This window comes from Mycothermus thermophilus (assembly GCF_041956435.1).
Source record: "Mycothermus thermophilus strain CBS 625.91 unplaced genomic scaffold VTJ04scaffold_4, whole genome shotgun sequence".
In the NCBI taxonomy this organism is placed as follows: domain Eukaryota; kingdom Fungi; phylum Ascomycota; class Sordariomycetes; order Sordariales; family Chaetomiaceae; genus Mycothermus; species Mycothermus thermophilus.
This window is the reverse complement of record NW_027191430.1, coordinates 1,915,925-1,942,409: the sequence shown is the minus strand read 5'-3', so window position 1 is coordinate 1,942,409 and position 26,485 is coordinate 1,915,925. Positions and strand designations below refer to the sequence as shown.

General features: G+C 55.3%; 9 protein-coding genes and 1 non-coding gene across 10 annotated transcripts; 4 read left to right on the top strand and 6 right to left on the bottom strand.

Moving 5' to 3' along the window:
* Positions 1–462: 462 nt before the first annotated feature.
* On the top strand, positions 463–5,274 carry VTJ04DRAFT_6448 (uncharacterized protein; the record flags this gene model as incomplete). The annotated part of the gene is made up of 1 exon (XM_069364668.1): positions 463–5,274. The coding sequence occupies one exon, from the start codon at positions 463–465 to the stop codon at positions 5,272–5,274; it is 4,812 nt and encodes a 1,603-aa protein (XP_069218472.1).
* An 89-nt stretch (positions 5,275–5,363) lies between these two features.
* VTJ04DRAFT_6447 (uncharacterized protein) lies at positions 5,364–6,241 on the bottom strand (the record flags this gene model as incomplete). Its single annotated transcript, XM_069364667.1, has 2 exons — positions 5,364–5,504; positions 6,152–6,241. 2 exons carry the CDS (start codon positions 6,239–6,241, stop codon positions 5,364–5,366), a joined length of 231 nt encoding a protein of 76 aa, XP_069218471.1.
* A 124-nt stretch (positions 6,242–6,365) lies between these two features.
* On the bottom strand, positions 6,366–8,146 carry VTJ04DRAFT_6446 (uncharacterized protein; the record flags this gene model as incomplete). Its single annotated transcript, XM_069364666.1, has 3 exons — positions 6,366–7,585; positions 7,647–7,901; positions 7,966–8,146. The coding sequence occupies 3 exons, from the start codon at positions 8,144–8,146 to the stop codon at positions 6,366–6,368; spliced, it is 1,656 nt and encodes a 551-aa protein (XP_069218470.1).
* Positions 8,147–9,816: 1,670 nt separating this feature from the next.
* Positions 9,817–10,425, top strand: VTJ04DRAFT_6445 (uncharacterized protein; the record flags this gene model as incomplete). The annotated part of the gene is made up of 2 exons (XM_069364665.1): positions 9,817–9,828; positions 10,183–10,425. The coding sequence occupies 2 exons, from the start codon at positions 9,817–9,819 to the stop codon at positions 10,423–10,425; spliced, it is 255 nt and encodes an 84-aa protein (XP_069218469.1).
* A 152-nt stretch (positions 10,426–10,577) lies between these two features.
* On the bottom strand, positions 10,578–12,250 carry VTJ04DRAFT_6444 (uncharacterized protein; the record flags this gene model as incomplete). Its single annotated transcript, XM_069364664.1, has 4 exons — positions 10,578–11,031; positions 11,095–11,764; positions 11,839–11,894; positions 11,970–12,250. The coding sequence occupies 4 exons, from the start codon at positions 12,248–12,250 to the stop codon at positions 10,578–10,580; spliced, it is 1,461 nt and encodes a 486-aa protein (XP_069218468.1).
* Positions 12,251–12,273: 23 nt separating this feature from the next.
* VTJ04DRAFT_6443 (uncharacterized protein) lies at positions 12,274–13,039 on the bottom strand (the record flags this gene model as incomplete). The annotated part of the gene is made up of 2 exons (XM_069364663.1): positions 12,274–12,618; positions 12,977–13,039. 2 exons carry the CDS (start codon positions 13,037–13,039, stop codon positions 12,274–12,276), a joined length of 408 nt encoding a protein of 135 aa, XP_069218467.1.
* A 145-nt stretch (positions 13,040–13,184) lies between these two features.
* Positions 13,185–14,743, bottom strand: VTJ04DRAFT_6442 (uncharacterized protein; the record flags this gene model as incomplete). Its single annotated transcript, XM_069364662.1, has 3 exons — positions 13,185–14,295; positions 14,349–14,412; positions 14,479–14,743. 3 exons carry the CDS (start codon positions 14,741–14,743, stop codon positions 13,185–13,187), a joined length of 1,440 nt encoding a protein of 479 aa, XP_069218466.1.
* A 2,912-nt stretch (positions 14,744–17,655) lies between these two features.
* Positions 17,656–20,350, bottom strand: VTJ04DRAFT_6441 (uncharacterized protein; the record flags this gene model as incomplete). The annotated part of the gene is made up of 3 exons (XM_069364661.1): positions 17,656–19,735; positions 19,796–20,135; positions 20,206–20,350. The coding sequence occupies 3 exons, from the start codon at positions 20,348–20,350 to the stop codon at positions 17,656–17,658; spliced, it is 2,565 nt and encodes an 854-aa protein (XP_069218465.1).
* A 3,470-nt stretch (positions 20,351–23,820) lies between these two features.
* On the top strand, positions 23,821–24,770 carry VTJ04DRAFT_6440 (uncharacterized protein; the record flags this gene model as incomplete). The annotated part of the gene is made up of 2 exons (XM_069364660.1): positions 23,821–24,297; positions 24,426–24,770. The coding sequence occupies 2 exons, from the start codon at positions 23,821–23,823 to the stop codon at positions 24,768–24,770; spliced, it is 822 nt and encodes a 273-aa protein (XP_069218464.1).
* A 1,360-nt stretch (positions 24,771–26,130) lies between these two features.
* On the top strand, positions 26,131–26,202 carry VTJ04DRAFT_t87. The gene has a single exon. It is a non-coding gene; the product is annotated as a tRNA-Met (tRNA).
* The last annotated feature ends 283 nt before the right edge of the window (positions 26,203–26,485 follow it).

Here is a 26,485-nt window from a genome sequence, read left to right as displayed (position 1 = left end):
CTTGCATCTCTTGGAGCCCTGAATCCCATTCATCTACCGCAGTCCGCAGCCTTTGTGGACTTGCGCAAAGCTACCCACGCGAAATCTTTTCATTTCTCTCATAATCCAACTTTACGACAACTGGCGACAGAGTTCGAGCCACCCTTACTGCCCGATGACTCTGCCATCAGCCATCGTGGAGTCCACGCAGCCCCGAGCTCGTCGTGCTCCCGACCTCAAGGTCTGCTGACCTGATATCAATCAACCCATCATCGACCACACTTCGCCCGACATCGAGTATCGCTGCCGTAGCTCTTCGGCCGCGTTTCTGCTGCGGCAGCTTGCGATTTTCGATTCTCCCACCTGGTAACTCCTTGGTCCCGACACGCCTCGATTCGCGCTTGTTCACGTCCTCGTTGAATATTTTTATCAACCCCCCCGAGCATTCTTGCCCGATCTCGACCGCGAATGACCTAGACCGCGATGGCTTCCCAAACTAATAACCCCTTCGGGGCGCCTCCCCAGGTGTTACAGAACCCCTTTGGCGCTCCTGCCGCCTCCAAACAACAGTCCCCCTTCGCCAACCCTTTCGGAAACGCGAAACCGAATCCATTTGGTGCGCAAGCCAACAATCCGTTCGGGGCACCGACACAAGCCAACAAACCGCAAGTGACGGCCCAGCAGCCATCGTCGATTTCGAATCAGCACCTCAAGAACCCCCGTGGCACGCCACCCACTGGGCCCAAGAGCCGGACTCCTTCGCCGTTTGGGCGAGCCAAACAATCAGAACAGTCCGGTGCGCAAGGCGCCGCGCAGTCTGACTCCAACACGATGGCGCGTCGTGGGAAATTTGCGGGCCTCAAGACCCAGCTGGCCGCGAACGCGAATGGGGGATTTGGGGGGAAAAGAAGCCAAACCCAAGGGCAAGGAACGCAACGCACGACACCCTTCTCGGGGTCAAAGGGCGCCGCGAAACAGACAAACAGTGCAGAAACCGAACCCCCGACAAAGGTTCAGCGCAAGCAGCCCGTGCGCCAGGAGCGCTACCAGCCGCCGCCGCGCAAACCCGGGGCCCAGGTTGCCGCTGAGGCAGGACCGGGCGAACGAACCAAAGAGCTGTCCGTCTTCGCGTACGACTATGCAAACAAGCTGTATGACCACCTGAAGAAGGAGGGCATCCATCCGCCGAAATTGCCAGCCGATATTGGAAACCCAGACAAGCGCGCCGCCGTCGAGAGTCTCAAGGACGCCTATAAGAAATATCGCGCCAAGGTCTATGCGAGCCTGCGAAAGGCGGATCTCATCGACGACCCAGAAAAGAGGAGAAAGCTGGAGGACGCGCTGCCATTCAAGGGTATCTGCGAAGACATGTGCCCCGACTACGAGAAGGTCTGCCGAATCGCCGAGTTCGACGTCAAGACGGAGGAAAAGGAGGCGCGTCCGGATGGTCTGACCATGTGGCCCGACCCGTCCCGCATGGTTAAGAAGTTCGGTCGTTCCGCTGCTGGGCAAGACGCCCCACTGCCCATGGACGTCCGCTCTATTGACGCCCTTCGGAGAACCACCGACTACCTCTTCAACGACCTCCTCAAGTCCGAAGAGAACCTCCCCGCCATGCACAACTTCCTTTGGGACCGAACGAGAGCCGTCCGGAAAGATTTCACCTTCCACTCTCAAAAGTCGGCGGAAGAGATGAAGGATATGGTGTATTGTTTCGAGACCATCACCCGCTTTCACGCCACGGCCTTGCACCTTCTGTCCCGGAAGGGCTTCGCCCACGACGATTTCGACCAGAAGCAGGAGATCGAGCAGCTAGGGAGGACGATCCTGTCTCTCATGGAAGCCTATGACGTGTGTCGCGAGAAACGCGTTCATTGCGAGAATGAACCGGAGTTTCGCGCCTACTACCTCCTCCTCAATGCGCACGATCCCTCCATAGCAAAGAGGATCCCGACATGGGGAAAGGAGTATTGGTTTGAGTCGGAAGAAGTCCAGACGGCTCTCTCACTGATCCAAGCCATGGACGACGTGCGGGAACCCAAAGGTCCCATCAAGCCACGGCGTCCTACCACGCTCTCCGACACGTCCTTTGCGAACTACTTCGCCATTGTCGAGGACCCCCGCGTATCCTACACGATGGCGTGTATTGCTGAGATTCACTTTACCACCGTTCGCCAGAGCATCCTGAAGAACCTGGTCCGCGCATACGCCCGCCGTCGCGATGCACCCCGCACTATAACGGCTTCCGACCTGAACCGCCTTCTCCGCTTCGATACCCCTGAAGAGGCTGTGGAGTTTGCTGAGCTACATGACTTTGAATTCTCGGAATGGGTACCCGAAGGCAAGAATCCGGTATCCGAGCCATACCTCCTCCTAAACAGTAGGAAGAAGTTTGTCCCGTCGCCCCGTGTGCGGCAGTCTTTTTCGGGCCAGCTCGTTGAGCGCAAACGGAAAGGCCAGTCCCTGACCCACGTCATCTACCACACCATCTACGAGGAAGGAGGAGAGCCAGAGTTGAGCTCCGGGAGCCAAGCAAATGGCATGTTTGTTACTCAATCTCCGGCCTTGAAGGAACTGGCTGCATCGACCGCGGGGACGAATTCTCCATTTGGTCAGCAGTCATCAGCGACATCCATCTTTGGGAATGCGCCGAGCACAACACTTTTCGAGAGCCCAGCGGCCGCTCTGGCCCCGGCTACAACGACAACACCCTTTGGTGGCTTTCCCGCTGCCCAGCAGCCCTCGCCAACAGCAGCTGCTCCCAACAACAACCCCTTTGCGTCCACCTTCCAACCGGCTGCACAAACAGGGGCGACGTTCTCGTTCGGTACTTCACCCGCTCCGGCGCCGTCCGGCCCCCTTCCGACATTCCAACAACCTCAACAGCCTTCATCTCTCTTCACTCCATACGCGAAACCGGCCGAAGCAAGCAAGCCGTTCTCATTTCTTGGGGGTTCTGATCCCCCGAAGACGACGGCTGCGACACCGGCTGCGGCGCCGCCTCCTTTGCAGCCTGCTCAAACCACAGGCACGCAATCAGCGTCCTCGTTGTTGAATTTTGGCTCTGCAACGCCTGCTTCGTCATCGATCCCCGCTGCCCCTGCCACCGGAGGTACTGCCGTTGCGCAGGCAAAACCGGTCGAGCAAGCCCCGTCATCGGCCCTGGGGACTACTACCACCCCCCTGGCCGGGGCCTCGATCTTTATGAGCCCTCAGACCAACCCGCCCTCGCAACAACCTACAACTACGCTATCAATTCCTTCTATACTCGTCACCTCCCCAACAACGACCACACCTCCAACTCAGTCAGCCGCGGCCCTATTCTCGTCCGGTACAGCTCCCAGCTCTGTTGGCCTTCCAGCGGCCACTCCAGCTTTGTCGGTGTCTCCGAGCACAACAACGCCGGCAGCGCCCCCTCCCCCACCACCGCCTCCGCCAGCGCCTAAGCGTGACCTTTTTGGTGACTTCACAAAGTGGTTCGTCTTGGGCGACGAAGGCCTCCTGGGTGATTTCACCGAGGACACACTCAACAAACTTTTGTGGGATGTTTGGGTGAAATTCCAAGAAGAGGAGGCTGAGAGGAAACGCCGAGAAGAAGATGAAGAATCTTGGCGTCTCGCTCGTGAGCACATGGCTCACCGTTTGAGTGTCAAGTACTTCTACCGCTGGCGTGAGCGTGCCCGCGCTCGTGCCACGAGGCGTGTCCTCCGCGAACAGAAAGAAGCGATGCGTCAGTACCGCGAACAGCAGCGTCTGATACAGCAGAAGGCGCGCGAGGAGCAGGAAAAAGCAGAGCAAGAAGCACGGAGGAAATCCAAACGGCAGGTCATGGAGGATATGGAACGCATCTCTCTGCTTGCTTCGTCAAGGAATCGCCGGCCCAGCATCACATACAGTGTGGACGGAGCTGCCGAGGAACAGCTCATCGCCAGTGGCATCTTCTCTGGGATGGGTAGCGACCCTCGCTCTCTCGCCCGCCGTGTGGTGCGTGGTCCAGAAACGGCAGCGGACTCGTGGGCTGGGGCAAGCGACACTCGGTCCCTTCGATACCCCGAATCCGAACTCGAGCTTGAACCGGCCTCCAGGTCTGCGCGCGGATCTCCCGGGGCTAGCAGCATTGGCAGCCGGAGCGAAGGAGGGAAGACTCTCAAGCTACGCCAGAAGTTCAACCTGGACGTCCGCCGCAGCCTCTCAGCGTGCGGGTCCGTGATCAACGGTGGCGGGTCCTTGGCATCTTCAATATCGAAGTTCCGTCAGTCATTGAAGAAGACAACCAACTTCGCTTCTGCCAAGCAGGGATCTGGCGTTGACACTGCGTCCGAGGACGGCTTTGACTTGGGCCTGCGCCGTTCCACTTCATCCAACCATGGCAGCGACACTCCCGGATCCAAACCTCGGACCAAGCACTGGGAACTTCGGCTCCGGGGTCTTGTTCCTATGCCTGATGGGAACTGGTTGCCCGAGGCCCTGGCCCGTCGCACCCGCAACAAGACGAGCATCGTGAACGGCCCTGCCTCCATCTCGTCCGACAATCTTAGCCTCCACGACCACGACATCTTCCTCCCCGACGCTTACCCCCATCCCCCGCCATCATCGCATGGTGGTCGAGCCTCGCCCACCCCGTCTGAGCTGCGTCTGAAGCTGGAAAGGCTTAAGAACCTCACCACTCACTCCCCGCCGCGCCGCAGTTTCGATGAATCCGTCTCCGAGGCGAGACTGCAACGCATTCTCGCCTCCACCTCGACAACCTCCATGCCGCCTCCGCCGATCCCCGTCTCGAGACAGTCCCTCGCCAATTCCGACATCAGGACAGCGGCGGCAGGCGGAAAGCGTAAGCGCACTTCAGACGTGGATGCTCTAGACTTCGACGACGACCACGACCACGACGACCACCTGCACGGAGAGCAGAACGGCGGGTTATCTGGGACTGGAGTGACAAGGAAGGTCTCGCCGTCCGCGAGGAAGAAGGCGCTTCTCGAGAGCCACCTCGCCACCGCCGTTGGTGGTAGCAACACGAGGGAGAGGAGCGCTAGCGTGACGAGTACGGGCACTTCTGCCACGACCAAGGCCAAAGGCGTGCTTGCGCTCAGGGAGGAGACGAGGAGCATGATCAGCGACGCGAGCGCCAAGGCGGAGGAAACGCAGAGAATGTTGAGGGAGCTGAGGGCGATGTTGGATCAGGCGGATCGGAAGGAGACAGAGGAAGTGGTGGAGCAGGGAACGAGGTTGAGAGGTGGCGGTGGTGGTGGGCCCGGGGTAGGGGATGGAGAGGAGGTGATTGTCATTGAGGACTGAAAAGGGGTGAGCAAAAGTGCTGGTGGAAGTTATGGTTATGGGAAGGAAGGGTATGAGTTCAAGGATTTGGGGAGCCAAAAAAATGCTGGTCACTCTGCATCGTGACTTGGCTTGCAATGCAGGCGGAATGGGGAGAAACGGAAAGAATTGGAACAGGAAGCGGAAGCATTATGCTGCTTTGCATTCATCGGCATGGGCATACGGGCATCGTTGCTGTTTTTGTATGCGGGCTATGATGGAACACATTGTTGATGTATGGGGGGTTAATTGATGGGGTGTTGGGGAGTGGGAAGGGAGGCAGTACATAAGCAAGCTTGACTCGACCTGAGAGAGAGATATCAGAGTCTTGAAATACCCCGAGGGCTGATTGAAGGAATAGAGAGAAACACAGCCCTATGCACATCTTTGGCCTGGCATATTTGGACCTGTGAATGAGATACTTGGGTGTGGGGTGAGAGTGTTGGTGTTTGGCTGAGTCGGGAGGCGCTGGTTTGACAATGATGGTTTTCTGTGATTCACCTTGCAGCCAGGAGCGTTTTGTATCTGGTACATGGGTTATCACCCTGACTCAACATTCAAGCTTGAGGCAAAACATCCGAGCAAGCAGAGGTTAAGTAAAGAGGAGACTCGATGACAATGGCAATATCAGTGGGAGCGAGCTCCAATACATGAGGAGTAGGCTTGTCTTGTCAAGAACGTATAATGTTTAGACTCCATTCCATGGTATCTCTGTCTGTGGGTATTGTTGCCTTTGAACACTGTACTGTGCATATTCGACTCTCTCTCTCTGTCAGATGTTGCTTAAGCCAAGCCAACCGAATCCATTCTTCCCCAAACCACCGAAACTCCAAGCAAACCTCTCCTCGATAGATAGTACAAATAAATAATCCCGAGTTGGTATCATCGCCTCATAGCCAGCGAATCCCTTCTTGCCGAAGAAGATGCCAGAATTCTCAACAAAATACATACAAAACAAAGAGACTATTGAAAAGTAAATAGACGGCAGGTCACAACCTGGAACAACGAAAATAATGAAACAAAATGAAGCGAATGATACTACCCCCAAAACACAAATTGTCGGAAAACACATTTCACCTCCTCGGCGGCGCCGCAAACGCAGTCCGAATTTCGACCGACTCGACCGGGCTCCCCGTCGCGCTGCCCCCGCCGCCAGGCTTGGGGCTCTTCCTCCCCAGATTGCCTAGCAGGCCGAGGCTGCTGCGAGAGGTTTTAAGGGCGAGGGTTGGTGGGTGCTTCTTTCCGGATGATGAATCGACCACGACAAACCCGTCGTTGTCGTCTCTGTTGTTGTGGCCGTAGTAATAGTTGTCGCGGGTGGTGGTTGGGGAGGTGTTTGTGGTGTCCTGGTCCCGGTTGCGATGATGATAATCTTGGTTGTTATAGAAGGAAGAGGAGCGATAGGGGTTGTTAGTGGCGGCATTTGCCGAGGCCGGCGCCAACGCTGAAGGGACAGGAGCCGGAAAATCAGGTAGCGGCCATCCACCGCTACGACTCAGGTCAGGAGACGATGACACGCCATAGGTTGTTGTTGATGCCGGGCTCGCGGACGAAAAGCTCATCACGCCGTGCTCGGCAGGGACGTACGGCCGGATGGCGGGCAACAGGGCGGAGGTGCTGCGCGCCGAGTCAGCGGACAACGGAGAGCGGATGCTGGCGGTGGGCGGTTCCGACGGGGTGTAGGGCGAGCAGTGTGCCCTCGGAGGCGGGGTGGGAGGCGGAACGGTGGTGGAAATTTGGTAGAGCGGCACCGAGGCCAGGGCGGCTTTCTTGGTGATGGGTTTTCCATATGGTTGGTCAAGTTGATAGCTCTCCGCCTCTTCCTCCTTGCGGTGGAGGAGGTCTTTTTCTGGGGAAAGAACGGGTGGTTTGTAGATGGATGAACGACGCTGAGGGGCGGTGGTGGTGGTAGGGGGTTCTTCGTCGGTCGCCGGGGACATGGTAGCACCAAGGTCCTGGATGGGGGCGTGATCAGGCCAGAAGCGCGGGGAAGCTAGATGTGTTTGGCACTGGAAAGACATAGACGAGCGGCGTTGGAGACGGACACGCCTGTTCCGCCGCTTGCGCCAGCAAACGAAACTGATGGCGGAGATGGCGAGCAGCACCATCACCGAGCCGGCGACGATGCCGATGATGACAGTGGTCTTGAGCTTCGGCTTTTCTTCTTTGTCCTTCAGGAGCTCTGTTGGGTCGACAATCTCAACTTGGTTGGTGGAAAAGATTGTATCATTGAGGCCAAGGGGCACTCCAGGGGTTGGTTGTTGACGGCATCCCGCCTCCAGGGCAACAAAAACTGTAAAAAGCAGAGCTGTTAGTCTTGCTGGAAATTGTGCTGTGAGATGCTCCCGACATACAATTGGAGAGGTACTCGTGAGTCCCAGCTGCTGAAATGCATGGGACGCATTGCTCGTAGTGGGCAAAGTTGGATGCGTGCCCTCCAGCAGCTGAACAGTATGAGTAGGCCGTAGAACCCGTAGGATCTGGGATTCCATGTTCAAACGGTCCTTTTAGGCGGCCGCAGGCAGCGTCAGTAGTGCAGGGAGACGAGCCAAGGCCGGTGCCGTTGGGATGGCCAAAGACGCAGTAGGACACGGCGTATCTGAGGTTGTCTAAAACAGGGGATCCAGTAAATCAATTGATCCAGATATCCTGGGATGACAGACATCAACTCACATAGAAACCATTTGATATCACTTTCACTCCCTTGGGAGAAGGTGCTGGTTTGTAGACATGACATGCAGTCTCTGAACTTGGTTCCCTTGGGACTTGAGTACTCGGCATCGAGGCAGGGAATGTCTGAGGTTGTGGTTGTTGAAGAGTTGGGGTCTGAGACGTCGAGCCCCGGAGAATCCATGCAAACTTGAGCACATGGTGAGTTTGGCGTCACCTGAAGGGCTGATACAAGTTGATATGACGCCCAGAGAGCATAGAGAAGAGTAATTCGAGCCATGGCGGAGGGTTTGGTGTTGGGGAGTACCCCAAGCTGAGAGTCGGATTAAAAGTAGATATGAAGTAACAAATACAGCCCAGGACCAGCCAGGGACTCGAAGTTAAGTGGTCAAGCTGCGATGAGCAGTTTGGATAAACGACTGACGAGAAACCAAATAAAGATTTTGTACTCCGCAGAGGCTTGGACGAGCCATGAGGCCAGGAGAAAAGAAAGAAAGGGGGCCAGAAGATGGTTTTAATGAATTGGGAATACCACTTCATCAGCACTTCTTTACATCGGCATGTGTCTCCGGGAAGTCCCAGGTTCCTGGCGCCGTGGGGCGCGGTACGCGCGAAGCCACGAGCTCGGAGAGGAGGAGCGAGTGAAAAGAGAGATGTGATGAGATTCGAGATGCATGCAACCCCGGTTCCTCAGGGCAGCACACCTGCCCAATGCCTCGAGCACACCATGCTAAACCACATCTGGTACAGCAATTGGACATGAACATATGGGTGGGTTTCCTTGTTCGGACAATATTCGTTATTCTGACCCATCCTTCTTCAACATCACACCGTCTCAGTTTGAGGAGAGTCGTGAGGGCTATCTGCGGAGCAGCCAGAGCTTAGAAACCGGCGGTTGGCGGCGAGGTACAAACAAAGCCGCCGGATGGAAGCGAAAGCATTCCATTCTTCCCGAGAATCACGAGATTTCTCAAAGAAAACATGCTGGACATTGCCGACTCCATTCACCAACCAACAAAGCTCCTCCTATCATGAACCAAACCACACGAACACCAAAAGTGTGGCAAAGAAGTCAGGTACAGAGGTCTCCTCCCATCCACAGAACCCGATCTCGATCTCTCTCAGCGGCCTTCTTGGCGGGCGCTTCCGCTGACCGCGCTACAAAAGCTTAGCAACCCTTCTGTCAGCCAATTGCGGCGTCGGGAATGGTGTCTGCAATGTCACGCAGCAGGGGAGCGCAGGTGGCCCATATGAGACCACCTGCAGCAGGCACTGGTCGGCTCTTGGTGGCCTTAAGCGCCGATCGCAACCTCTGCCTCAACCGAGCAGCACGAAGTGGTGTGGACGGGGGTAGCACGTTGTTTTCCCCTCCAGCGGCCTGCTGCAAGTCCACCTTCACTACCTACTTCTACATGCAAGTTTGCACTACCACATGTCCTGATTATCTCGATCTCTGGAGCATCCAGGCTGGCCGTCCTGCTCGGTCGCATAGGCAAAATGCACAAGGCTATATCTGCATGGATGATTTGAGGATGGTTCCATACCGCACGGAGAGACGTAGACAGCAGCACCCGCAAGTCAACATCTAACAACACACAAATGCTGTGCCACCTACAGGAAGACAACACCCGCCTCTCCAACATGGGAATCCATCCACAGTTTCAAATAAACCATGGTAGCGACACCTATTTTACAAACCTCGATGCTCCAGACATAGAAGCCCTTCCCAGCCACTTCATTGCCCGGGGAGAATGTGTGACAGCTTGTTTTTAGAACTCCCAGCCCTAAAGACGGCATCATGGCTGTGCACTTGCTGCACCGCTCAGCTACCTGACTGTAACTGTCGCTGGCTCTATGGACTACCTGGTAAGCCGGCTGTTTCGTTTCATCTAAACAACGCAGAAGAAATCGTGGACGGGAAGCACCTTAGCTAGACACTTACAGCCCAAGTCCAAATATGGTTGTTGGACATCCAACAATGCCAATGGGAAGACGATGACACCAAAGATGGTGGATGTTGGTGTCTGGCTGCCACGATGCTGTCGATACTGAACCAACACTTCTTGGTCCAGTATTGACTACATTCATAGGGACCTACATCCATTCCATGTTCTTGGCAGACGAACCTGAAAAACTCAAAAGGCATCATCACATGTATCACAATTATGCACAAGGTGTCACTTGCCAGGGTCTCTGTGAAGAAATCTCATTTCATCAAAGCCCGAATCCTTGATTACCGTAGTAAAGTGTAAACTCCGACAAACGCCACCGGGGATCTTTTTCCCTTCCCGCCCAGATGTGAGAAAACGCGACGAAAATCGTCAATCAAATCGCGGCCGAACACCAGCCCAGAAGAACGCCTGTCTTCCCGCCACTCCTGAACCAGGAGAGCGTTGTAGACAACAAACACAAGAGACTGTGCCAGTCATTCCTCCCAATGCCCGTGTCCGTGCCCCCTTGTAGTATACACAGCGCATCAACTTCATCCGCGACACCGTACTTCATCCGCGACGTTGCACATCGTCCGCGACACTGTACACCACCCAAAATAGTGTACATCATTCGCAACGCTGCACAGACATGATCCGCGACGTTGTACGTCGCCCATGGATGAATCACTTGTCCTCGGCATCCTGACCTTTGGACTTGCGCTTCTCCTTTTTCTCCTTCTTCAGGCGCTTGCGCTCGGCCTTCTCCTCGGCCGTCTCGCCTTCATGCTTTTTGCGCTTCTCGCCCTTGGTCTCCTTGGCCTCGGTCTCCTGAACCTCGGTCTCCTGAACCTTGATCTCCTGGACCTTGGTCTCCTGAGCCTTGGTCTCCTGGACCAGGGCCGGGGCCGGAGCCGCAGCCGAGCTCTCAGCCTGGGGGGCAGCGTAGTCGATATACTTCTGCTTCCACTGAGCGGGGGTATTCTCGGTGGCACGGCCATACTTGTCCAGCTTGCCGTCGGCCTTGAGCTTCTTCTTCTCCATCGCAAGAGGGCCCAGACCCCAGCGGCGGGGGTACAGATCGCGCTCCATGATGCAGCGTTTGACCTTGGCAACGACACCGTGATCGCAAGTCGAAATCCTAGAATCCATGTCAGCAACAGGAAAACGTGTTAAGATTCCAATCGCTCGAACGGGGACTTACTCAACAGTGCTCATGAGAGCAATGCCGATGGCAATGGCCTCGCCCTTGGTGGTCATCAACACGACTTCCTCATGCGCCTCGATGCCCTTATCGTAACGGAGCAGTCCAGGAAGCATGAGTTTGGCACCATAGCAGACCGCATTAACCGCCGAGTCCTTGACGACAAGGCGCTTGTAAGTGCAGAGCAGAGTCTCGAGAGGCTGGATAACGCGACGAAGGAGGGTCTCATCGCCGCCGTTGTCGTAAGCCCACTGAGCATCCAGCACATCATGGAGAGTCACCATGGTGCCATCATCCTCAGACATGACACCCGAGCGAACACGGCGCAGCTCCTGCATGTGCGCGCCCACACCGAGAAGGAGGCCCAGGTGCACGCAGAGGGTACGAATGTAGGTACCGGCCTCGCAAGAAACCCAGAAGACGCCGAGGTGGCGCTCATTGTCAAACTCGAGAAGACGGCTCTCGTGGATGGTGCGGATACGCAGCTGGCGCTTGACGGCCGAGATGAGCGGGGGACGCTGGAAGAGGGCACCGGACAGAGTCTCGAGGGCCTTGGCAAAAGCAGTCTCGCCGCCCGGAACAGTGTCGTGGAAGCGGATCACGCAAACGTACTCCTTTCCAGCACCCTGCTGGGCCTTGACGAGGCGAGTGGCGCGATCAATGCAGACAACTGGTAAAGTATATTGTTAGCTGATCCGATCGCTGAGGAAAAAAAGAACCCGAGTTGGTCGGTGAACCACATACTCAAGCAACCGGTGACCTTGGGGTCAAGAGTGCCCGAGTGACCAGTCTTGTCGACACTGTGATTAGGTTAGCATAATTGTTCGTTTTGTCTCATGTTTGTTTTAGTCGCCTGCTTGGGATTGAAAACATACCGGAGCATGCGTTTGAGCCAAGCGACCACCTCATGGGACGACGGGTTTGAGGGCTTGTCGAGGTTGATGACGCCGCTCGAAACATAAGACTTGATGTCGCGCTTGAGAGGAGAAGATCCAGCCGGGATCGGAGTGAAATGGCCAGACTTGACAAGCATCTCGCTGTAATTCTTTAACAGCAGAGGCCACGAGCTCGTGTCGACTTTGGGGGTGACAGCCTCGGGCTTGATGACGTACTCGTCATCGTCGCCCCGAAGGACAAGCGCATTCGAGGTGGCCATGGTCGCAATTGATGTCGTGATTGTCAGGAAGTATCAGAGTCGTGAAGTGAGAAAGGGAACGAAATCGGGGAAGAAAGGTGGTCGAGGTTCTGACCGACAAGAAGAATTGGGTCTGGAAGAATTGGCTGGGTATCGCAATTGAGCGAAGAGAAAGTTATTGGTGGAACGTGCGATGGCCCACGAAGTCGCCCGGCAGGCTGGATCGCGATAGTCGCACAGGTGCCGTTCGATTTTCCACCGTGGAGAGGTTTGTTGACGCTCCAGACGAAGAATCGAAGAGTCGAAGTTGAAAGTTGCAGCCCCCCAAAATTTTTTGGACGACTTTGGAGGATAAGTGGGGCTCCGATAAGCTGCTGTTGTGGGCCGAGCTGGGGGCTGGAGCTCCATTCACGTGGCGATAACAATGGGATTTCCTAATCTGGCAATCGCGCAGCGCGTTTGTGCGGGGAGCGCGCTTGTGCTCGAGTGTTTCGCGACGCTTCTTTGTTGCTCGACGACAGAAAACAACAATTGGAAGCACAATGGGAAGAATCAGGTGAATAGAGGCTTGAGCCGGGGGAGTCGCAGACCGCCTCTCAATTTCGACACTGAATTTGATACTTTTTTTTCAGTATTTCAAAACTTTGTGGACTGGAGTTGTGCGCTTTGGGCGGGCTTGGACCCCAAGCAACACATCAATCGATTCTCGACTCACTGCAGTCCGGTGCATCAATTAGAACCATTCACTTCAATGGCCTCGCCCTTCCACTGATTCCCAGTTTGCTCCAGCATATACAAAATTCCAGCCATGTGGCAGCAACAGGTATCTCCAACGCCCAAACCCCGGGTATAATGACAACAGACATGACCAAACAACCATATAAGAGTACATCCCATCTCACCCTTCCCTTTCCAACCATACAACCTCATGACTTTCCTATCGCCTCATGATTCCCTATCCCTTTCCCGACCCCTTCGACCCCGGCCGGGACCCGTTCCTCCCGTACCCCGGGTGCTGAAGCACAGGCGCTTGATTCGCCGGGTACCGCCTCTCGGTCTGGCCGGCATTGTTGCTGGCAGCGTTTCCGTACGGGCTCTCTACCTCGTGCATTTCGTATGCCTCTCCGTTGTTGTTGAGGTTGGCGTTGGATGCCTTGGAGCGTAGACTCGCCTCATCGCCACCAAGCGCAAGTCCGATGGCGACTTCGATTTGTTTCTGCTGTTGCTGTTGCTGCTGCTGCTGCTGGTGTTCATGTAGGGCCTGAGTTGCCTGGGCCATCATCTTCTCCTGCCCGGCCGTCGGCCAATGTGTGAATGCCGGAGGCGGAGGGGAAGTGCCGCCCGCGTGTTGCTGCTGCTTCGAATCAAAAGTCGGCCAGATTGCGCTGCTCGGCCCGGGCCCGTTCGCTCCGGCGCTCACGGGGCTGTTGTACTGGCTGCTGTAGGGGCTGAAGTATCGCTGAAAAGGGGCATCTGTGTTAGCGCTCACAGGGCTCTCGTTGTCCCATCCGCGCAGCGGCCGCTGGCTGACGGGGGTCTCGAACATGTCAGACCCGCCGCTGCCCCCGCGACCATTAAGGCCGCCGTACCGTGTCTTAGGATGCGGCCAATTCTGAGCGCCGCCGCCGTTGCGCCGCTCCAGCTCCCGCAGGAACCTCCGCCGCCGCCGCTTGCCGTTGCAAACAATGAAGCAGCCGGCGAGGGTGAGGATGAAGGCAAGACCGCCAAAGGCAATGCCGACGCGCGCTCCCAGTGATACAGGGCCGTAATCAGGCTCCGGCACTGATGGGAGGTTTTCTTGTGGCGGGACGATCACGATGGGCTCTTGGCCAAAGGGGTTGCCACGGATCGAAACCGTACGCCCAGGCTCAGGAGTTTGCTCGCACGCGGCTTGAAGGATCTGAATGTAATTGTGGAGGAGGAGCACACCATCTTGGAGATGCAAAAGGCATGACGTGCAAGAGCTGATGTGGTTTTGGTCCCAGTTCCGGCAATAGTCGAGACCTCCGACGAGGGTCGTCATGTTCTGATATCGGATCGCATCCTCAAACTCTCCGCACGCCGGGCTATGGACGAGTTGGGTCAGCGTCCTCATGTGCAGGAAGAGGGGGCAACTAACCCTATCATGCATGGATTGGTATCCCCATCGAATAAACACTGCTTGACATTGAAGCGTAGGTTGTCTAAAACATGAGAGTCAGCATGAGCCGAAACGCCCAGGGGATCCAAGCAGAGGGCAGACGACGTACAAGTCAGTGATTGCAAGTCTGTCTTGTTGGTCTTGTCGACATGGGTGCTTGTGAGCAGGCAGCCGATGCACTGCTCCCAAACCAAGCCGGAAGGTGTCTTCTTTAGAGAGATGGCATCGCACACGATCTCGTCGGAGGCGGTTGAGGATTGGACGTTGCCGCAATACTTGGCGCAAGGAGAGCTGCCTGAAGCGACGTACAGCGACGCCGCCAGCGGCGCCGACAGCAGGGCGGAGAAGATAAGACGGGCCGTGGCGAGCGGCATCTTGGCTGGGAAGGTGTTGAGTCAAAAATACCAGCCAGCACTCGGGGCGCCGAAGAGACGCGACAGGACGTCGTGTTTCAATATCTTTTTCTGGTGTTCCAAGACGGAGGTGTCCCTTTTGCCTGGCCGTAGATGCGGGGGACGCAGCGCTCCGGGAGGGAGGGGGGACACGGTTATTGCCTCGCAGTTCCGTTGTGCGACATGCCGATAGACTGGTGTTGTTATCTTGACACTAGACAGAGCTCCGGCAGAGTTGACGGAGGTCAGACAAGCAGATTGAAAAGTATTTGAGATGCCGGAGGCCACGAAGGAGGTTCAGGAGCACCAAAGCCACGGCGACAAGAGGCGACTCGCGATTTGGTCGCGGGGATGGGATATAGAGATGGGATTCCGGATGAGAGTGTCCCAGAACGACGCCAGCAAAAGATGTGACAGTGACAGACGAGTCAATAATGCGAAGCACACACACATGCCCCAAGTCGGTCCCCACACCAGCAAGAGCAGAAAGACGTCAAACTGGACAGGCAGTTCCCCCAGACTATGGCCCCCCGACAGAAGGGCTGAACATGGATGGCCTCCGGGTTGCCATGGACGGGTCCTTCATCGTGTGATTGGGGACCGGAACGCTCCGTGCGGCTGCTGGTTCGGCTTGCCGAGCGGTGGGCAGTGGGAAAAGTTCGGTTGCAAGGCATTGCTTGCGGGCACATTGATGGGTGCAGGCGTCCGCCCACCGCAGTCGTCGATCGTCAACTGGCCAACTCGGGCCTTGAATGGTCACAATCAAAGATGCGGGAGAGATGCAGGTCGATGCAAGTCGCTGGCACAGTCAGCCACATCCCTGCAAGCATTTCAATCTTAGACCAATCACATGCGCAGATTGAGGGTCTTCTGCAAGGGCCCCTGGAAAGCCTTCACACTCCACCACTGCTTTCCCGTTTTCTCATTGGCTGTCACTTCTCTCGGCCATCACCCCGCTTGCCTGATCGAGAGGAGAGCTCAAGCTGGAAGAGGAGACCTGGTCCCATGTGGGAATTCTTTGTCCACCCTCACGGGAAACCACCAGCAGAATCTCTTTTCCCATCCCCAACCAGTGGCAAGACGAATCAAACAAACTTGGAAGGTTGGATTCGGGATCGGTCTCCTGCTCTACTCATACTCGTGCTTCTCAGGACGGAGAAAACGGCTAAATGTGAAGACGAGATCTGACCCCGACTTTCTCAGGTACACAACATCATGTTGAAATTGCCGCTCTCAAGGGCTCCGGATCCATTTCTCGCTTCCCTCTTCCCTCCAACACGCATAAACATCACTGACCTCGATGTCTTTCACTAGTTTTGGGGCATACCCTGTGTGATCCCGCAGTCGATGTCACGTCCGGATCGCCGTCAATTCGCATGGGTTATGCTGGCTCACCAATCCCCTGGCCCCAGCCAACCAGGTGATTGACAGAAAGCTTGTCTGATCTTTGTGCTAGCGATCGGATTTTTTAAGGTCGGTCCCTCTCCTAACACCCACCATCATCACGCGGCCTCCCCTCAATCCAGGATCATGACTTGCCATAATCCAACTTGCTGGATGAACCACAACACATGCAGAGACTGCATGTAACTTTGAAATTATGACGGTTAGCGAACTAGTATAGGAAAGTGATTCGAGATTGACTTTGACCCAGTGGCAGAGCTTGGCTACGACCTCCAACCCCAGAGCAATGCCATGGGATGAACCATTGGGGACGAAGTCCATTTCCTTGGTCGCTCGAGCACAGCATGCGTAGGTTCGCTTGGCATGGCACAGGAACCCTTTCTGAAAACGAGACATTGGGCGGCAAACTTCAAACTAATGCTCCGACTGCCGTCGCAAGAGTTACCAAATCGCTTAAGACTAACTGCCTACCTGTCTACTTTCTTTGCTGGAGGGAATCAACACCAAGCCGCATGCATCACCGCTTCTGATGATGCCATTGCAGTCCTCCCATGGACTGACACGCACGTTTTTTACCCAGCAGTTGTCCTTTGGTGTCCACAATGTGCCCCATGCGGCTCTCCTAGCGGGATGCAGCCTCGGCGCTTAAGCGCCGCAGTGGACCCAGCTGTGACCCGAAAGCCCCGAAGAGCCTCTCTGGAGCTTCCCGTCTCTACGTGTTGATGGGAGTCGGGGGAAGGTCCGGCGGTGAGGTCAAATCGAAATACTCCCCCATACGGACTAGTATGCGGAGAGAGTACCTCGGGGGTGAGACAAAGATGAGTCCGATTGCTGAACACTGTCTCCTCCTGAGTTGGTGCCTTGCCTGCCCCTTGCCCGGCACCAAGAACGTTGAAGAGACTTACATGTGAGAGTTCTCTAGTCCCAAACTCCCTCAAGTAGTTATGGCGATACAGCACAGAGAAAAATGACCAACGCATGGCACTCCTCGTGAACCTCCTGCTAAAGCAGTAATCGAAAGGTAAAACTCGATCTCGAGCCTGCAACCTACCACAAGAAACTGTGTCAAAAGGCAGCTCTAGGCCAGATACAATGCACAAAATCTCCTCGATGTCCAGGGACGTCAAGCAACAGTCAGGCGTTTGGAAATCAGACGTCTGTTGTACATACATACATACCTACATAGTGCTACCTATTACCGAACCTCAATAGGTACTCAAACCTAATGCCCAATGCCTTCCATCAACATCGTACAATGCACCACCGGCTACCCTGCTACCTTACCAACAGCACTTCCTTGAATCTCATGAATTGCCTTAACTCCTCCCATGCTTGAATGCTAAATGCAGTCATGAATCATTCGAAACAAAGCTTGGAACAGCATGCGCCCCATTCCCAACACCACCTGTTTTGCTCTCACAAACCCAACCCCCTCATCCCTCTATCCTACCCAGACCAGGAGCTCAGACGTACCTAGATAGCTGTTCCCTTTAATACGGGAACGAATGCCGATACGGGTTCCTAAACTCCCATCCTCCTCTAACAGCAGCCCCAGAAGCAGGCGGAGACGCCAACGACCCGTCCCAATCTTTCTCCTTCTGCGCAACTCCCACCTGCTCAGACGTGGCAGCATATCCGCTGTCGTCTCCCAGGGTATCGTCAATCACCTCAGCATCAAACCTTCCGTTCTCGACGAATGGCGAGTTGTGATCTTGGAAATCGTACCCGTACCGGCCATCTCCGTCGTCAAATGGGTGTTGATGCTCATCGTAGTCGTCATCCGGCGTGGCCACGGATAGCTGCGACGCCGAGGCCGTCGAGGTCACGAAGGAACAGAGACTGGGCGTGGTGGTTTTGTGGAGTAAGGGCTCGTCCGTGGCGCCGGGCTGGACGTGTTGAAATTCCTCCTGCCTTTGGGGTTGCTGCTGCTGCTGCTGCGTGTCGGTCCTGGTTCTGGCGGTAGTGTTGTTGCTGGGGCCGCCGATCCCAGCCCCGGCGGCATGATTGTCTTCTTCTTTCCGGTAAGGTTGCTCCTGGGGACCAGTCTCCAACCGCTTCTCCGGAGACGGGTCGCGGGAGAGGGAATAGCCGAGCTGGCCGTAGACAGAGTCGTTGTCATCGTCGAATTGAGGGCTGCCGCGTTGCTCCAAGGCCCAACTGCTTAGGCTTTGATAGTGGTATTGCTCCGCATCGCTCACGGGTGCCGGTTCGTTTTGGTGAGGAGAGCTTTGCTCTTTGATCCGGTCCAAAGAGATGTTCAAGTCGGCCCAGTTGTCCAAGGGCACCGAGCACTCGGCAGGCTTAGCCTCCGCCTCCGCTCTTCCCGAGACTTCTCCCTCCTTCTCGGACAACACACGTTCCTTTTGCTTCTCACTTGCTTCCACCTCTTCCAACTTCATGGGCTGCTTGCCCTCCGCCACTCCATTCTGCTTTTCCTCTACTTCCTCCTCCTCCACAGTCGACTCCTTCAAAGTCGACAGCTTGGGTTCATGCTTCCACCACCACGGCGGCGGCATCTTGGGATCGATGGGCGTCGCGCTCCACCCTCCATCATCCTCAAACGGCGTGATGGGCGTCATAGTCGCGCCCGCGCTGAAGACGGCCGGCTGCGCGCCGCCCGCGTCGTGGCAGTACTGGCTGGGCCGGCTGGGGAAGCGCCACGGGGCGAAGGGAGACCAGGGAGATGCGACATGCTTCCTGCGGGTGGCGGAGGGGGCGATGCGGTTGAGATGATGGCTGCGGATTCCTCTGGCCGCGGCCGAGGCCGGAGCGCCGTCTTCGAACGCCGCGGGCGTGTCGATGATCACGTCGTCGGTGGCAATAATGGCGCTGTCCAGGCCGACGTAGTTCTCGGGCGACGAGATGATGGCCGGACGGGTGGGGATTTGCAGGCGTGTTGGCGACCGGCTGTCGGGAGGCGCCTGGCCGGGTTCGGACTGCGCAAGCCAGGGGAAGCGGGGAGAGGTTGGGCTTCGGTGGCCGCTCAGGGCAGGACTGGGGTGAAGCTCGGGTTGTGGGTTCAGGGGAGGGACCTGGCAATGGAGTACAGGACGCTCGCGCTGCGTGGTAATAGGGTCGTTACTATCGGATGCCAGGGCAGTAGTTTGACGGATTGGAGCTTCTTCTTGGACATCATGCTGGAGTGGCTGCTCGGTGCGTTGTTCGGGGGCGACGGCGTCAGGATCGGCCAGCTTGCTCACGGGCGGCTGGTCGGTGTCAACGATGAGCACTTCACTCACTCCGCGGCCCAGCACGCCGTAGACAAACACCTCGCCTCTCTTGATGCCGACGACAGCGCTAGTGCCAGTATACGTCACCTCGCCCTCGGTGCCCGACCTATTGCAGAAGACGACAATGACCTCCTCATCATTGTCAGCGCGGATCAAGGGTTCGAGGCGCTGCACCCAGTAAACGAGCGTGTCGATGTCGGGGTCGGTCAGGTTTTGGAGGTAATTGGCGTCATCGGGCGGAGCTTGCCAGGCCATGGTCAGGATGACCAGGTTCGCCCGTGCGTGAAGGACGTGGAAACCGAACTCGAAGGCATCCCAAGGAGCTTCAAGCTTATAGGGACTGTTATGGAGGTTAGCGCTCCGTATCCAAATCTGACTCCGGGAGAGGTCATTCGCGCACTTGATGTCAGTGCAGATTCCCAAAGCCACAGTTCCCATTCCGGGGATTTCGCGCTTGAAAAAGCCATCGGGACCCTCCAGAGCCCAGGTTTCGTCGGTGTAGTACAAGAAGGCCTTCCTGTAGTTTGCGACCGGGTCACCGTCGCCATTGACAATATAGGCCGAATTGTAGTACTCGGGAGACGTTGGCCATTTCGCCGATACGTCGGCCTTTTCGGGGTAACCGACGACGACGGTGCAGTCGTACTTAAGAGCCGTAGTCTTTGCCCATAGACACGAGATGCCAGACTCGGTGTCTTCAAGATAGGGCGCGATGTGTTGGAGCGACTTGAAGTTGTATCCTAACCCGAAGTGTCAATCCGACAGCCAAAGCATTTCGATATGAGGGACCGCAACACAGAGGTAACCCACCAGTGAAGGATAGCTCGGGGAGGACAAGGAGATCGAGAGCGTTGAGGTGATCGGGGTGGACGGTGTTCAGGATAGCATCGGCACGGTCGAGATTATTGTCAATGTCCCCGACCTGCGGGTCGAACTGAAGACAAGCGATCCTCATGATGGTGGTGACGCCGGTTGAGGGCGCGTAGAAGCCTTTCAGGGACACTACTCTTCACAATGATCTATAACGATCTCTGTGTCGAGCGTTGATTCCTGATTCTAGCCGGGAAATTATCACAGACGTTGTTGGTGGGCAGTGTTTTCAAGGGCCATGATGCCAAAGACGGACAGATCTCTCAAAGTTTGAAGCAGGACGACCTCGGGAGAAACAGTGCCCTCGCCCACAGCTTCTATCTTAGCCCCCAAGGAGACAGCCTCTGGGTTATTCTAACTATAGCATTGCATGCCACCGTGCCGGAGCACTCAGGCCACGGGTCACGGAGGGACCGTGACCGGGGCCATTTCCCCGCCTCACTCACTCTCAGGACTGGAAAGGGGGGCACGGGGATTCCTCCAGACCAAGACCAAGACCACCGACCACCAGCATCTTCTCAGCAACCACAACACCCAATGCCCAGGGGGGTACCGGGTTTTCCAGCTCAGCCCACAGGAAAGATGGCACCATGGCACGATGGCTCTGCTCTGGGTCAAACGGTCAGGCAGCTGATTGGCGAAGGTGGTCGTCGGACGAAGAACTGGTCTCTGAATAAGCGCCCAGGGCTCGGGACTCGGTGGCCCAGTGTGACGGGTGTCACCTTGCAGGGGCAGGAGTTTTCCATTACCTTCGGTCCGAACCTCGAACAAAGCCACGGCTTAAATACTGTAAGGTACAGCATGCACGACGCATGTGAGTTAACGGGTATTGTCCATGAACCACCAGTCACTGCATGATCCAGAAGGAGGTCCCAACGGGAAGGCTTGGGGGCCGAGCCATGCTCGAACCCTGAAGAGTCGGTAGTGCTGGATTGGTGATTGATAATGAAATGGTCGAGCCTCTGCGTCGAGCTGCGTCGTTTCTTGTCCTGAGGTCCTGAGCAGCCGGTCTGGATGCGAGAGATGGCCAAAAACGTCAGCTCTTCTATACCCTGTCACTTCCAGCACTCTCAGGCAAGGAAGAGCAAGGTTCTCCCCGCCCTTGAATGGTTCTTCTCTTGTCAACTTGCATGCAGCGATCTGGCGGATGCGGCCCCTGTGCCGAACCATGCCTGACATCCCAAGTGTAGCCAATCATTATGCTGATCACTAAACCCTTTCACTGATGGGAGAACGACCATTGGCCAGAATCAGCTGCGGGGATGAAACGCCAAGACTGCGCCGACGTGGGGTCCCGTGGCCCTCCCCTCTAGAGGTATGTACATACATACTCATACAGTACCTAATCCCACTATCCCACCAACCGCTCGCTGGCCCACGTCGGGCCTTGGAATTCTTTTCTCCAACCAGATGGACGGCACAGCTTGGCACCTGCGCCAAAATCTCGACTCGTGCAGCAGACCAGGATTCCATTGCTCACATGGCCGTCAGTGGATGCTTCCGCCGAGCCCATATCCAAGGATCAAAAACCCCAGTGACCCAGCAGTCTGGTAGAGGCTAGACTTGCTCCATGTATGGAGCACAATCGCAAGCAATACGGAGTACTCCCGCTCCATCAACGTACATAGTGTATCCTGCTTGACAATGATGAAATGAAAGATGCGAGGTGTTGGCACACCCTACTGTGTTAGTATGTTGTCGGACGGAGAAGCAGGGGCTTAGCGGACCGCAGATCATGGATCGGCCCGCTCACTCCAACACGGCACTGGGTTGCTTGTCAACCCAACTGGCGTTCGATGTACATACACACATACAGTCCGCAAAAGGTCCAGGAATGCGACACGAGATCCTTCGCTCTTCACTTGGTTCAGGGCACTCTTTTATGAGTGTGCATAGTCCCACATTATCTTTGTACCTAACACACCTCATCCTCTTCATTCAGAGCTGTTCCGTAACCTCGAAGCATTGGACTAGAGTCATCGGTTTGGTTCTCGATTTTGAGTTCAAAGATCTAGGATTGATACCTTTCGGCCTCTTCTGTGGCTTCGAGTCTGACCCTATTAACACCTCCAGGGATTCTTCGATAGGTCTCAAGTCCTTATTTTGAGTGCTCAGACAAACAACCTTGCAGGAATTTACCTTCCATATCCCACAACCATTGAACAACCGTGCCGATAGAATACCAATCCGACGCTTCAACTCAACACTGCTCAAGCCTCCCACCTTCTGCACGTGTGACGGAAGTGTCATTCTGTGTCTCTTATTTCCACTCTCGAAGTCTGTCGAATTCCTGATCGGGGAGCGCGGCCTTTTAGATGTCCAGGTTTGTCCAGTTCAGCATATAATCGTTGTATGATACCCTGAATAAGCGCTGACGCGAGTCAGATATAGATGTATATAGCCAAAATAGCCGCGCTGTCATACTAGACGGTCGTATGCCATCTCCCTTTTTTGTCGTTCTTGGCATCTTTTGGGTAGCATTGCATTTTCCTTTTGAAGACATCCTGCCAGATGACGTGTTTGAAGCTGCCATTCTAGTTCATCTGGATTGTTGTCGACAGAGATGACATGACAGTGATAGTGTTGAGTTGAGCTCATAATCATGAAATCTCGGGCTTGATACCGCATCTCTTCGAGAGGTATTTTTTGTCTGCCTTCATCGTGAATGGATGGCGCCAACGGGTATTGGGATTCAACTGCTTCGAGGTCTCAGCGACTGTAGACTCCAAGTTACCCTGGACCAAGACTCTCCAACTGCCGGGCCCGGAGCTCCAAACCTGGAAACCGAACAACGCACGAGACTCTCTTGTACGTAGCACACAAATTTCCATTCTAGAATTCCTCAAAAAGGACTGTCTAGAGCGCTTCTGGCGCTTAATTTACCGCGATCTTCCAATCTTGGATGTAGGGTAGCAACTGAATGCAACTCTCGGCAGGCCCGCGAGAGAAACCTCGTCCGACCTTCTGGGTCCCGGGTCTGGTCAGCATCCCCACCTACTTTCCCATATCCTATTCTTATTCCTGCTTTGATGGTACGGGTGATCCGAACAATGCCTCCCGGGACGCAGGCATGCCTGCATACTGGCTCGCAGATAGTAGCGAAGCACCTCAGCTTCGTCAAGTTGACGGTGTGTCATGGTTTATATCACGGAACTTCCTCTCCTTCAGAGGACCTTGACGCATCGCTGGTCTACTGCTGTAGTCCTGGCTAGACTACGCGACTGAATGGAAAGCTTGATCAAGCCAAGATCCGAAATAACTTCATATGTTCATTGGAAATCAACTAGCACTATCAAGACGTCTCCGACCATTACCATCATCAGTTCGACATTGACGATCAACGTCGACCGGTGTTGTTTACCAACTCAGCCGCTATCATCTGGACTTGGGCCAACTACGGCGCGAACACCGAGCATTGAACAGCCATCCAGCCGAACCCTTCCAGTGGCTGCTGTCGTCGCCATCACTATCGGCGCGGCTCTCATCGTTTGGCTTGGCATATTTCTAGCGTTTGTTTACCGGCGGCGTGCCTTGAGGCGCCGCCGACTTGCCAACATGTCCCCCGAGGCGAACGAACACTTTCCTATGGTCCATCACGTCAAGGCAGCATCCCCGCCAGGGTCGCCAGCGAGCTCGTCCTCCTTGTCCACTCAGGCACTTTTAGACTTGGGATTCTGCACTGAGAACTTCCCTTGGTGCTCTCCGGATCAAGAATCAGCACGGGGCACTCATGATCGTCGCAGTATTGACACTCTCTTTGCTCTCCGCTTCTACTCTTTCGATGACTGTCACCACCCGGAGACTCCAATCGCCAAGCTCCCGGCTACCCCACCTCCGGAGCCGACATTCGCCCCACCTCCGCCCCCTGTCACCAGGCCCGGGCCCGGGCCCCTGGTTCCTCCGACGCCACCCCTCTCCACATCTCCGGGTCCGATCCCCGCTGGAACTCCGGCCACACACCGGCCGACCCCGTCAAAGCGAGCGCAGGGTCAAAAGCAGACTACCTACCTCAACCCGGCCGGTGAGCCGTGGGTCAGTGTGCCGCCACCATCGATCCCTCTTCCCGCGCCTCCGGCACCAAAGGGGACCTCCCCCAAACCACGACCTCTCTATTCCCTTTTCCCATCTCCACCAAAAACCTCTCCCCGGCCTCCAAATAGCATGTCAACACCGAAGCTCCAAATTCCAAGTCCTGCTCCAACCCCAGCCGCCACGCCCATCTCATCACCAACCTCCCAGAACCAATCCCAGCCAGCCCGATTGGTGAAGAAGAATTTCTCTCGCCCCTCCCCCATCGCCGTCCCCGCGCCCGCCAGCCTTCTTCCTCCAGCCCCAAATGCCCCAGGCCCGGTCCCGACCAGCGCCCCATTGCCATCTGGCAGCTGTGGGCATGGATACACCCGTTCCGTCGATTCCACACTGAACACACACTCCGGCGGAACAACAACCCGTCCGAGGGCAGGGTCTCAACCCTCTCTCGGCCCGAGCCTGGACGGCTACTCTAATAGCATCCCGCATCACCACCACCACCACCAGCAACCGCCGCGGCAGTCTTACCATAAAAAGTCCCGGTCTGCCGTTGCAATCTCTGACGACCATGGCAGGGAATATGACCAGGGGCGGGCATCTACTCCGAAATTTAATCCCAATCTGAGTCTGGGTGAGAATTCCGCCCGGAATTTGCAAGATCTGGGAAACGGTTTGGGTCTTGGCCTTGGTTTGGGTCTCCAGGTCCCAAACTCGACTATCACTATTCCCGTATCCACCACCACTAGAACCACCAATCCGAACAATCAAGATCAATCCAAAGTGCGCGGTCAACAAAAACAACTTCCGCCTTTACCATTACTCATCTGCAGCCCTCCCGCCGCAAAATCGCCCAAGATGACAATGCCCTCGACGACGACGCAGAGCCCTACTCTCTACTTCCCCCCTCCGCCAAATCAGCCAGGCGGCACCAGTCCAACGTCTCCCGCCTCGTCCAAGAGCGGATCGTCCAAGTGGGGAAGGAAATCATCTTTTGGGAGTTTCAAATTCTTGGGTTTGGGATTTGGATCGTCATCTCCGACTTCTCTCCTCAAGTCGACCGGGCTGAGGTCCGCCTGACGCATACTTACGCCCTTGTTGGACCGCGGTACATTCTTCTGTTCGCCGATTTGTTTTACGCCCTTATGCCATGTATTATTTGTCAAATTCGTTCGTTTCTTCCTTCTTTTTCTTGAGATGACTGTTTTGTACGACCAGAGCTGCCTTTCTTCCTTGTATGGATTTTATATTCTTTGTCTTCTTTATCTGTCTTAACATGTATTTTACCTTGTTTTATCTTCTTAACTTGACTGTTATGTTTTACCGTCGTTTTATCTTTCTGATCTGTCTTGAAGTTTCTATGTCTCTTGGGAAAACGGTGAGGGACCCATCGCTGGATTTTCTTACTCTGGGACCAAGTCATGACTCTTCTGTAACTTCAACTATACTTGTACGTGGGATCATGTGTGGGAACGTTCGGCGATGCATTTCGGGTTCACAACTTTGGAATTTGGGGGAATAGTGTTCGGAGTAACAATATGGAACTGTATTAATAGGGAAGAACTAAACCAACTTCCTAGATAGTGTAGGATTTCACTGAATAAGATGCCTATAAACACTCGGATTCACTATATCCTCTCCTGACCCGTTTTTTCTGTGGTCATTGTCCAAAAACCTCCTCAGCCAGAACACAGAGGGTTAGGGTCAACATCCCCACTGACGTCACGGAATGCCCCGCAGCCCTACCCCACCTGCAGAAAGAAATCTTTTCATGATCATCAGCAAAGGGCATTTCAATCAGCGGTTTGCCCTGCACAGGCATCCATCTAAGGAAACACAAGCTGCGTAGCTCAGGGGAAGAGCGCCGGGCTCATAACCCGGAGGTCACTCGATCGAAACGAGTCGCAGCTAAAGTGCACTAGCTTTTTTTCTTTTTTTGTTTTTGTCCTTATAGTCCCCTGATATTTTGATATGTCCCCAGAGATGTTCCTGGCCTGCCTGGCGATTTTGCCATTCACCTTGTAGTCAGGACCTACCTAGCGTTGTTGGTTTGGGAGTATCCTCCCCATGTTTCATTCACTCGAAGGTGATCTATGGAAGAATCCGTTTGACACTCAACATAGATCTGAGTGTTCGGATTGTAATGCATTGGGTCGATCTCTCCACCAAATCCAGGGGAGAAGTAAAACCAAAA